This window comes from Odocoileus virginianus, chromosome 2 (assembly GCF_023699985.2).
Source record: "Odocoileus virginianus isolate 20LAN1187 ecotype Illinois chromosome 2, Ovbor_1.2, whole genome shotgun sequence".
NCBI classification, from domain to species: domain Eukaryota; kingdom Metazoa; phylum Chordata; class Mammalia; order Artiodactyla; family Cervidae; genus Odocoileus; species Odocoileus virginianus.
The window spans coordinates 74,692,573-74,703,953 of NC_069675.1; the positions used below are offsets into that span (position 1 = coordinate 74,692,573).

General features: G+C 49.9%; 1 protein-coding gene across 1 annotated transcript; it reads right to left on the reverse strand.

The window, feature by feature from the left end:
- Window positions 1–593: 593 nt before the first annotated feature.
- Window positions 594–8,442, reverse strand: LOC110140020 (b(0,+)-type amino acid transporter 1-like). The gene is made up of 6 exons (XM_020898261.2): window positions 7,690–8,442; window positions 5,261–5,394; window positions 4,964–5,093; window positions 3,567–3,691; window positions 1,942–2,026; window positions 594–1,433 (listed from the first exon to the last, which is right to left on the reverse strand). Exons 1-6 carry the CDS (start codon window positions 8,440–8,442, stop codon window positions 1,200–1,202), a joined length of 1,461 nt encoding a protein of 486 aa, XP_020753920.2. The 3' UTR covers window positions 594–1,199.
- Between the last annotated feature and the right edge of the window lie 2,939 nt (window positions 8,443–11,381).

Sequence of the window (11,381 nt, forward strand, 5' to 3'; positions counted from 1 at the left end):
CCCAGCGTCTCCAGGTATTAAAGTCATTCCTTCCTGTCCCTCATTCCCACCTGGGCAGGCAGATACCTTTCCACTTTAGTCCTATAATCATATTAGTCTTCTGGTATCTATTCTTTTTTTTTTTTTTTTTAAGATTTATTTGTTCCTTTGTTTGTTTGTTTGACTGTACCATGTCTTAATTTTAACATGCAGGATCTTCAACTTCATTGTAGTATGTGGGATCTAGTTCCCCGAGCAGGCATTGAACCTGGGTCACCTGCATTGGGAGTGTGGAGTCTTAGCCACTGGACCACCAGGGAAGTCCCGTGGGACCTGTTCTAACTTTTCTTCCTTTCTTTGAGAAATTTGACTGTCCTTCCTTATACCCAAACCAAATAAAACCCCTCTTTCCCAAGGATATGCCTCTTCCTTCTTTCTCTGTTCAAGCAAGTTAGCAGTTTTAAACATTAGCTGAAGAATTGTGTCTTCTGGAACAAGGTTGTCAGAACCAGAGCTTTTCTAGTTGTAATAAATAAGAATCCATTCAAACCCACTTGAGCCAAAATTTATTTATTATAAGGTATCAAGTTGTTCCAGACAATCAAAAGGCAGGTTTTCCCAGTTCTTGGGGACCACATAATTTCTCAACACCATCTCACTATGTATCTCCCTCATCCTTCCTTTTTGACCAGGCCACACATGTATCATGTGGGATCTTAGTTCCCTAATATCAGGGGTCAAACTCATGCCCTCTGTGTTGTTAGTGCAGAGTCTTAAGCATTGGAATGCCAGGGAAGTCCCATCTTCTTCATTCTTCTCTCCATGGTGGCTTTCTCTACTTCTCTACCCACATCATGGAAGATGCCAAGGTTTACAATTCCTTAGCTCAAGCAACCCTCAGAATTCTAATCTCAAAATTTCAAAAGAAGGGCACATGTTTCAAGTTGTCCACCTGAAATAGCAAATAACTGTGACCCAGAGAGACAGTCATGTAATTCCAGCACAACTGTAAGATCCACCTGGGAAGATGGAGCATCTCTTACAGAAGAGGAGAATGCTGTCCTGGGCAGATAACCCCAAACTCCACATCACCTGCGTCATGGCACTTTAGGAACTTATTAGGATTATGTATAGTCAACCTACAGAGAAGCTGGCCAGGCCTCTTGTGTGCAGATAGAAGTGTCTACAGCAACAAGGGCAATGCCGACCTGTCCAGTCCTTCAGTCAGCATTCTTCGTGGTTGGAGCAGCTTCCATGAGCAGCTGGAGATGCAGGGTGACCACCTGCAAACACTTGGGCTGGTACCGGAAGTAGACAAACAGGAAATAGACTGGGAAGCCACTGAGCAGGAACAGGAAGACATACAGGAACTCTGGCTGGGGATGGGCCACGATGGGTGCCAGCACCAGGTAGACAGATGCAAGGACCATGGTGGCAGGGATGATGATGGGGACCTGCAGGGACAGAGAGACCAGGATGATGAAGACATGCCTGGGAGGTGGCACAGGGCACTTGGGGTCTATCCCTTCTGCCTGCCCGCCTTCCTGCTGCATCCACCTGCCACCGACTCCTCTCTTCCAGAACCTACCATAACAACTCGTCAGGCCAAGGGAGACACCTACTGGGCTACAGAGGCCCCTCCAGGAAGCAGAGACTTTGGTACCCAGCCTGATCCTTTCTGTTATGAGTCTCGCTGGGTGCGTGCATCCTCTCTCTGTTCAACTCCCACTGTTCTCCCCCAGTGTCCTCCAGAGGAGAAAGGCATCCCCAGCAAGGAGAGTCAATGCCTTGTGATCCAACTGTCCCTTATCCCCCAGGACATACAGAAATTCCCTCCCAAATACAAGAGTGTTGACCACTTTCTTTCTTCCTCTGGGCCCCAAGTGAGGCCGTGGTCCAACAATCTGCATCATGCAACAGCTTATAGTTGAAAAAGAAGCCCATGTATGTCCTGAAATCTACCTTGTAAGGTCGGGGAAGATTCTTCTTTATCCGTAAGTACAGGAGACAGCTGAAGGTGATTCCGTAGGTGAGCCAGCCAAGGAAGCTGAAAGGCAAATGTGAGCCACTCGTTAACAGGCCCCACCACGGTGGGGCTGGCAAGAAGGGCCGGCCTACTAGGTGCAAACCTAGAACAGAGCTGCAAGCACATCAGAGCCTCTCAGCCACCCCCAGCTCCCCTGATCCATTCAGCCGAAGGAAAGAAGAATGAAGACTGGGGCACTGAGGACAGGGGTGTACTGGAGGGTCCAGCTGGAGCTTTGTCTTCAGGCAGAAAGGGGCACACACACAAGCCCACTCGTCCACAAGGCTCCAGATCAGGCCTGCTCTGACTGCCCCTGGCTGGCTGGAGGAGGACAATTTCAAAGGGAGGGAGGACTATCTGTGTTTCCAAAAGAAAGAAGCTGGTGGGACCTCAAGGAAGGCTGTGTTCCCTCAAGGGCTGCACACTCATAGCAGCCTTGGAGTTGGTGATGGGCACCAGAAAAACCTCTGTCCTCTGTGTCTGGTGTAGGTCTGATGTAAACTCCATATAACCTTGGAGGCCATCTCTTGAGGTTGTCCAGATGGGGAGATATGGGGCCCTGGTTGACGTGAATCATCCTTGAGTTCCCATCTGTGCCAGGACATTCTCTGTCACTCTCCCCTATCTCAGGCTGAAGCCCTTAAGAGACACCATGGATTTGATTTTATCTTCACCGTACAATGATTTTTTTCTTTCTCACGAGAAAATAGATGAAAAGAAAAACAATGCCTGTTACTTAATGTTCTGAAGAAAGGGACATCGAGTACTATATATCCTGTTCCAAAAGATTACTCTTAGGACAACAAAGGAAGAGAACATGTGATGCTTGCAAAATTACTCTGAGAAGTCCTCTGCCCCAGACATCATGCCTGCCTGGTGGGTTAAGAGTCTGCTTGTTGAGAGAAGTTTAAAAATGCCAACTGGATATCACAATAGCCCATCATTTGTGCCCCAGAGAAGGCAATAAATGGGATCAGAACATCTCCCCACTTTGATGCAATTCTGGAGTGTGCCAACACAGCTTGGTTGTGGGTCTGTCCTGAGTTCAGCAGAGCTCTGTTGGGTCAGATCCAGAACAAAGACCAGCCTACAAAGGAAAAAATGACACCAAGCCAAAGTCTACGAGTCATGTGAGTGAAGCCTGAATATTTTTACACTGTCCTGGAGACAGAGTAAAGGAACAAAAAAAAAGAAAGAAAATGATAAAGATGACACAAGACTTTATTTTTTGGTGAAAACTGGTCTCATTGAATTTATGGAAACAGGGCAAGAGAGGAGGGCATTATGTTTAATGTTGGAAACTTAATTGGGAGAGAATGGTTAAAATAGTGTGTGTGTGTGCATATATGTGTGTGTGCAGGCGCTCTGAGCCTGAGCTTCCAGAAGTGTGTGCATGTGTTTCTCTGTGTGTGTGTGTGTGTGTGTGTGTGTGTGTGTGTGTGTGTATCATAGGGGCTTCTGGAAATGTGCATGCACATAAGAGTATATATGTGTGCATGTCTGTGAATGGGTATACATAGGGGCCATGAGATACTCAGCCTGGGGGGTCAGTCTCACTTGCCTCAAGAAGTTCACGATGGTGTTGAAGTTTCCTGAGATGACCAGGATCAAAGCCATTGCTGTGGTGAACATCAGGGCTGGAGTTGGCGTGAGGCGATGCACGTGAACCATGGACAGAAGTTGGGGCTGGGGAGCAAAGTCAGGGGTCAGGTAACCTCCAGTGGAGCCCCAGTGGGGGTCTGTCCCCAGAAACTCCCACCCTCTTCCCTTGCCAAACTCCCTCAGGACACCAGGGTACCCAACCAGATAGTCCCCAATTCCCATGACTTCCTTCCAGATGTAGGTCACTGGGGATCGTCTGGAGTGACCAGACTCAAGGGGCAGGTTTGGGGGGGGGGGCATCCCTCCAGACCATCCAAGACCCTGTAGCTTAGGATGTGGGGTTGCAGTGTGGAGAGCTGTAGCAAGTGCCTGGCTGACCAAAGCTTTTGACTTTCTATTGCTCCACCTGAAGACAGAAAGAGGGACCAGGAAGGGAAGACTGAGGAGGAGAGGGGAGAGGTCGGGCCGGGTGTGGGTGGAACAGGGAAAGGGATACTGGGTTACAGGGTAGACCGTGTTATCCTTCAGCAAATACGCAGTCCCCTGCTCTCTGCCTCTGTGGAAGAAATATATTAATAGTTTCCATCCACTGATTTGAGCTTGCCAATGAACTGTGAGCAGGAGAGACCCACCAGAAGCTCTAAATATGTGTGTGTGGTTTGGCCTGGTCTCTTGAACCCCTGCCACCTGCCATGGCAGAAACATGCCCCAGGAGCCCCTATGGCCTGGGTCCCAGGATTAAAACAGACTCGCAGTCAGAGTGAGAAGATGTGAACACAAGCCCTGGCCTGCAGCCGAGCCACTCAGACCCTTTAACTCATGAGCAGCATGGAATGTCTGTTGTCCTAAGCCTCTGGAATTAGGGGCTGTCTCTTGTACAGCATTACTGCAGCAAAAACTGACAGAGTGACAGAGAGTCCCCCAGGCGTGGGGGACCCAGAGGGTACACACTCGCTCCTGGGGCCCCTCCCCACTGCCCCGGTACCACTGTTGCACAAAGATGTCCTTGTTACCTACAAACCTCTACAGTGTTACCCAGCACGGTGATCTCCTAGAACCTGGAGGAAAAAGGACTGGAGTGTAACTGGAGAGGTAGGGAATATGTGAGCCCTACTCTCAGCAGAGAAGAGGGCTATGTCTTTCAAGGAAGCCCTGGTTTGGGCTAAATGCTGAGCTCCGGGAGGAGAAAGCTTCGCTGGCTGTCCTCAGAGGTATGTCCCCCCGCAGTTCCTTAGCTCCTGCATCACTGTTGTCCATATGAGATCAACAGTTTTTAAAAGGCTCCTTTTTAAACTCTATACTCTATATTCTCCTGCTGCCCCCATCACCTTGCCCAGCACACACCCCATGTCTCACCAGGTGGCCCTCTCTGGCAGCCACGTAGGACACACGGCTTCCGCTGAAGAACGACCCATTGGCAGAGCCAAACGCCGAGAGGGCGACAGCCAAGGGCACCAGCCAGGCCCAGGCCCCCAGAATCTGGTTCCTAGGACAACAGAGGAATCGAGGGAGGGATCTCCAGCAGCAACCTGGAAGACAGCCTCAAGGCCACATCGAAATCGGAGCTTGCAAACCCAGGGGCAAGTTGGAATACTCTTGGGGGATTATCCTTCCCCAGGGCGGGGCTGTGAACAGCTCACGTGACTCACTCACCCCCAGCTCACAGCCATCGCGTCGGTGGAAAGGATCTCACTGGGCGCGAGCACTAGCAGGTAGCTGACGTTGGCCAGGATGTACAGGCCGGTGACCAGGGGGATGGTGATCATCAGGGCCCACACCAGGTTCTGCTGCAGAGTTGGGGAGAAGAGGCCGCGTGTTAGCCCATGAGGTCCTTCCCAGGGTCTCCGAGCAAGCTCAGGAGTGCAGCGCCGAGCCGATCCTGGCCCCAGGGCACACGCCAGGCCAGGGGACACTGGCCGCGTGTCCCTCCTTCATGAACTTAGAGTTCCACGGCATGGACAGGCCAACTGACAGGTGTGCTAGGAGGCCGTGAGGAGGACTCACAGTCAGAGCGGTGGAGGTACAGTGGAGGGTGGGCACTCGGGGATGGGGGGGGAGCCATCATCAGAGCTTCTGGAACGAGCAGGGTCTTATGCTGGGTTCTTCTTAAGAATAGAGGAGATTCCGGCAGGTGGGAAGCAGGGAGGGGCATTCCCAGCAGGGACACCCGCAGAGCAAGGGGTGCAGAGAAGAGGCAGGAAAGTTAGAGATCTCCACAGTCAGATGGTCCCTCCAGCCTGTATTCCAGGACCCACTGTGCCCACTCTGCCTATTCTCTGGGTCCCCAGGATACAGGCCCAGACTGAGGGCCATTCCATCCAGGGGTTCTCTTCTGACCCTCAGTCTCCTAGAGAGGAAAATTGGGAATCACTGGGGATCTGTGAACTGGGACTCCCCACTGTCCTACCTCTCTGCAGGGTGTGAGGATCAGCAAAGCTGAAGGGAAAGGAAGGGCCTGGACACAGGGACTGTGGGTACTGGGACTGGTTTGCATTGTAAGAGCCTCAGCACCTAGCTGACCCGGGTCACCCCCAAAAGTGTATTCAGCACACATGCAATAAAAATTGAGGAATGCATGAAAAGTAGCTGAAATCAGCGTGTGGACTGCTCCCTCCCACTCCGTACCCCTACTTCTGGACATCATTCTGGAGCCAGGAGCAAATGGAGGGAAAGGGCCTCCCTCAAACTTGACCCAGCATTTCCCTAGGCTCGGACTAGCCCTGCATAAACTTAGACTCCTGCCTAAATTTAGACTCCACAATAAGAACACATTTCAAAGCGGGAGAAGCATGTCCAGGGCACTCCCGGATCTCCTGGAGGGCTTTCTCCAGAGGTCTTTTGGTTGACCTTGGGAAGAGCAGGCAAGCACTGATGAAAATCTACAACCCCTGCCTTCAGTACCAAAGGTACAACAGAACATGACATTGCTATTCCCGACACGTGAAACAATACAGAGAAGCCACCCTTCCTCACTAAGACACAAGGAGCTCTCTTTCAGACTTGGGATGGGGCTGTCCCTGTGTGGGCTGCACCAGTGTTCCAGGCAGACCTCCTCCCCACCCCTAGAAAGGACACTCCTTCATTTAAGCATCTACCCCTGGCACACATATCTTCTGTTCTCCGATATGATATAAAAGGCAGTTTCTATGGGGCTCTGTAATAACCTAGAGGAAAGGGTGAGATGTGGGAGGGACTCAAGAGGGAGGGGACATATGTACACCTATGACTAATTCATAGGTTTATGTATGACAGAAATCAATACTGTAAAGCAATCATCAATCAATTAAAAATAAACAAATAAAAGAAATATTTAAGACTTTTTAAAAAGCAGTTTCTAGAGCTTTCTGCCAGAGCTGAGATCTGCCTGCAGGAAAGTTTGGAAGTGGGTTTGGGAGGAAGGGCAGGGGGCATGGAGGATGTAGAAATAATCTCGGAGCCCACTTCTGGTCCTTGGGGTCAGCCTGGGTGCTGAGCCGGTCCTCAGATATTCCCCCAGACCCCTTGTAAAGTCCAAAGTTTCCCACTGCCTCGCAAGAGCCCTGCAGACCAACCCCCTCCCAAGACAATGACTAGCCAGCCCCAGGCTCACAAGTGGAGTGAGCCAGGCAGGACTGGCTTGTTCTTCTGTCCCAGCCCTGAAGCTATGTCCTGTAGTGGGCTCCCATGTTTCAGCAAATATGACTTACATATATACTACAATGTTCCAGAGAGAACAACCCAGGAGAGAGAAACCTGAATCATCAAGCACAGCTCCTTACAAGGGGTCTGACTTCCAAGTCACTCCCCCTTTCTAAACCTCAGTTTTCCCACATGAAAAATGGGATGATAATGTCTTCCTTCCAGGAAAGCAAAATGAACCCATGGATAGGAAACAATAAAGTTCCCCCCTTACGTGAGAAACTATTATTCATATAATTACATAAACTAATCAGGAAAGACATTGGGCTGGCACTTTAGTCCCATGAGTACAGAAAGGCAGCCCCTCTTTTCAGCTGATTTCTCACAGTCTTCGCTCAAATAACAATTATCAGAACAATTAATATTTGGAGATTTCAGCCCCTGAAGCAGTGTCGCGGACTCACGTTTGAATTCTTGAGTTCCTCCGTCACCTGGTTGAGGCTATTCCAGCCATCAAAGGACCACAGGCACTGGTAGAAGGCCATGCTGATGTGCCCGGCCTGCTGGGACGTGTTGTGGAAGGCGGACAGGAGGGCTTCAGTGCGGCCTTGGCCCTGGCCCAGTACCACGGCACCGCCCCCCACGATGACCAGCAAGGAGAGCACTTGGATGGTCGTGCACACATTCATCAGCGTGGTAGTCATCCGCGAGCTCCAGCAGTTGACCAGCATCAGCAGCAGGATGCAGGTGGCAGCCACCACCTTGAGCATGGCCTGGGGCAGCGAGGAGCAGCCTGGGTAAAAGGGGACCAGGACGTACTCGGCAAAGCTCAGTGAAATGGCTGCGATGGTGGCCGGTCTGCCTACCAGCACAAACATGTAGATGACCAAGAAGGCGGGTAAGGAGCCAAAAGTTCGCAGGATGTAGGTATATTCCCCTCCAGATTCGGGAACCAGAGTCCCCAGTTCAGCATAGCATAGGGCACCCAGTGTGGCCAGAAGGCCACAGACTGCCCAGACCACAAGGCTGGCCCCAGGGCTGCCCATGTAGACCAAGACGCCCTGTGGTGCCATGAAGATGCCGGAGCCGATCATAGAGCCTGCAGTCAAGGACACAGCGCTCCACAGGCCCATGTCCCTCCTCAGCCTCAGCCCCTCATCCCCCGCCTCCTGCTCGGCCTCCCCCTCATCACCATCTCCTTGCTGACTTCTCTTCATCCCGGAGCTTCAACAGTCACTGCAGCTAACTGAGCAGAAGCAGATGCTCTGATACCTATCAGGTTCATGGGCTTCCTGCAGGAGTTAATGATTACAGAGCCTGGAGGAATCTGAGCCAGGGACCAGAGAGCCAGAACACAGCATTCAGAGGGGACCACGCCTCTCCTGATCTCCCAGCCCTTGTCCAGCCAGAACCCAGGACAGGGAGGTTGCAGGAGCTGTTCACTGATGCAGCTCAGGAAAAGTTAAGGAAAGCGGTTTTAGTAGGAATCCCTGATGCCCAATTGCATAGCAACATGTCTGTGGAATCACAGTTGGCTGAATGCTCCGTGCCAACAGTATGACTGCTGAGTTACTGCACATCAGGACCCTAAGAAACTTCTGGAATACTTTTATCAGCCAAACAATACAATCCCAGCTTTATTCAGATTCCAAGAAAAATGGCATGAGTCCTGTTCTAAAGCAGAATGAAAATGCTTAAAGAAGAGGATCCAAATAGTTTGAGAGAGAACTTATTCCCCCTGCAGGAAGGCAGTAGGTGGTTAAATGTACAGGGTCTAGAGTGGAACCACCTTCATTCAAATCCCAGCTCTAGTTCCTCACAGCTGTGTGACCTGAGACAAGGCCTCTGAACCTCACCCTATTCAGCAGTAAACTGATTACAATACCCACTATATAGGGTTACTCTAAGTACCAAATAACTTAAAAGCCATTCAAAGTAGCTAGAATAGCGAATGACATGCAGTAAGATTTCCTTATATATTAGCCATCACTATCTGGCTAAGAGTTTCATTAGTTTCCTAAAGATAGATAGACAGATAGATTGATATTTAACATAATTTTATTGATATATGGATAATCATTTCAAGATACAGTATATAACTTTTTAATTGATCTTCCCTTATATTTTTCAAATCTTGACTTATGAATGTTACTGGTATTATTATGCAGAGTCAATGGAACTCAGTGGTATTTTGGGTAAAGTTGCTGGCATCCAAAGTGGGCAGTGTGGTACCTGCAGTCACCCGAACAGACTGGCCTAGCTCAAGCCAGCCATATGGACTGCTTGGATCTCATGTGCATGTATAATCAACAAAACTCAAGACAGATGCAAAGAGCGTCGCTGTCACTGATTCCATCCTGCCTCCTCCCCTTGCTATACCAAAGCCCAAAGGGCAGCAGTCCTCAAAAAATATAGGGCCATCTTCTTCAGAAATAACTCTGGAGAAGGGGCCCTCCAAGATTCAAAAGGAGGTCCTCCAAAATCCTTACCCAGTAGGAAGAGAAAGAAGAGGAAAAAGAAGCAGAAAAGAAAGAAAGTAGATAGAAGAATTGATGGAAAGAAGTTAGGAAAGAAGAGAGTCCTGAAGGCTTGGGAAAGGAAACCAACTACCTTTCTGATCATAGCTAAACAGTAACCAAGATGCTCAGACTTGTCTTTCTCCGGGCACTGCTGCTGGTGGGTATTGTAAAGGTTAGCCAGCTGCAGAGAGTGAGAATAGTCCACAAGGTCATGGTCACCTCTCACACCGCTGGCAGTTTTCAGGGTTTCCAAGACCACCCTTAGACTCAATAATTTGCTAAAAGGACTCACAGATTCACCAAAAGCTTTTACACTCAAGTTATATTTTATTACACCTAAAAGATACAGATTAAAGTCAGCCATGGAGGGGAGGACAAAGGCCAGAACCCGAGGGTCCAAACAGAGCTGCCAGCCCTCCTCGCCCAGTGGAGCAGGGTGTTGGTATTCTCCTGCCATCAGTGTTGACAACACACACATCACACTGCCAACCAAGGAGGCTCTCCGTGTCTTCTCTTTACTGGGGTCCCATCACTTAGACATGGCTGGCTGCTCCTATGGCTGACCTCAGTTTCTAGCCCCTCAGGAGGTCAAGGTGAGATTTCATGACCCAAAGATCCCATCCAAAATCACACTCTTAATACTATCTGGTTGGCCCAAGGCCCCCAGGCAATTTTGATCAAGCATGACATTCCAAGGGCTTAGAGATTACCTCCCAGAAGCTGAAAGTAAGGGCCAGACCTCTGTTGGGGCAAGGTTAAATTCTTTGCCACACAGATGTGGTACTTGTGACCTGAAGAACATTATGAGCACATAAATATGGGGTTTGGGGTGGGGTGGTTTTTTTTTTTTTGGCTGCACTGGGTCTTTGTCGCAGCCCACACGTTTCTCTAGTCGCTGCACCAGGATTCAGTTGCCCCAAGACATGCGGAATCTTAGTCCCCCAACGAGGGATCGAACTCACATCCTCTGCATTGGAAGATAGATTCTGAACCACTGAACCATGAGGGAAGTCCCTAAATATTGTTTTTAATGACTCACCTCATGTGTCAAGAGAAGAGGCCCTGAATGCCAGACTAAGAAGCTGGGACCAGCCAGGAATAGGAAGGAGACAAGCAGAAGAGAGAGTGGGGAAGGGCCCACCGCAGGGTCTTCTGAGATGCGGAAACTGGAGACTGCGGGGTTCTGTGGGCTTCAGTGAGCAATCTCTGCAGCCTTTGCAGAATCTGACACAGCGTGGTCTTCTGCTCCAGGGCAGGGTCTGCCTATGAGCAGGGACCCCCCAAAGCAGAGCCAAGCTCAGACGGCGTCCCTGTGCTGCCACCACAGGTGGAAGGGGTGGCCGATGTGACCCAGTTTGAGGCTCAGCAGAACGGACGCAGCGAGAGGAAATTCAGCGTCAGAGAACCAGATGCTGGTTCTTCTTCATCACTGTGCTCTCAACAAGATCTTCGTTAACTCAACTTTCCATCACTAAAATGAGGATGATTCTCCCACAAAAGTGTTCATGAGAATAAGTCAAAATCCCTTGTATCCCACCATCCAGGGGAGATGAATGGAGTTATATTATCAAAAACTCACAATTTCAGGACTTCTCTGATGGTCCAGTGGCTAAGATACCATGCTCCCGATGCAGGGG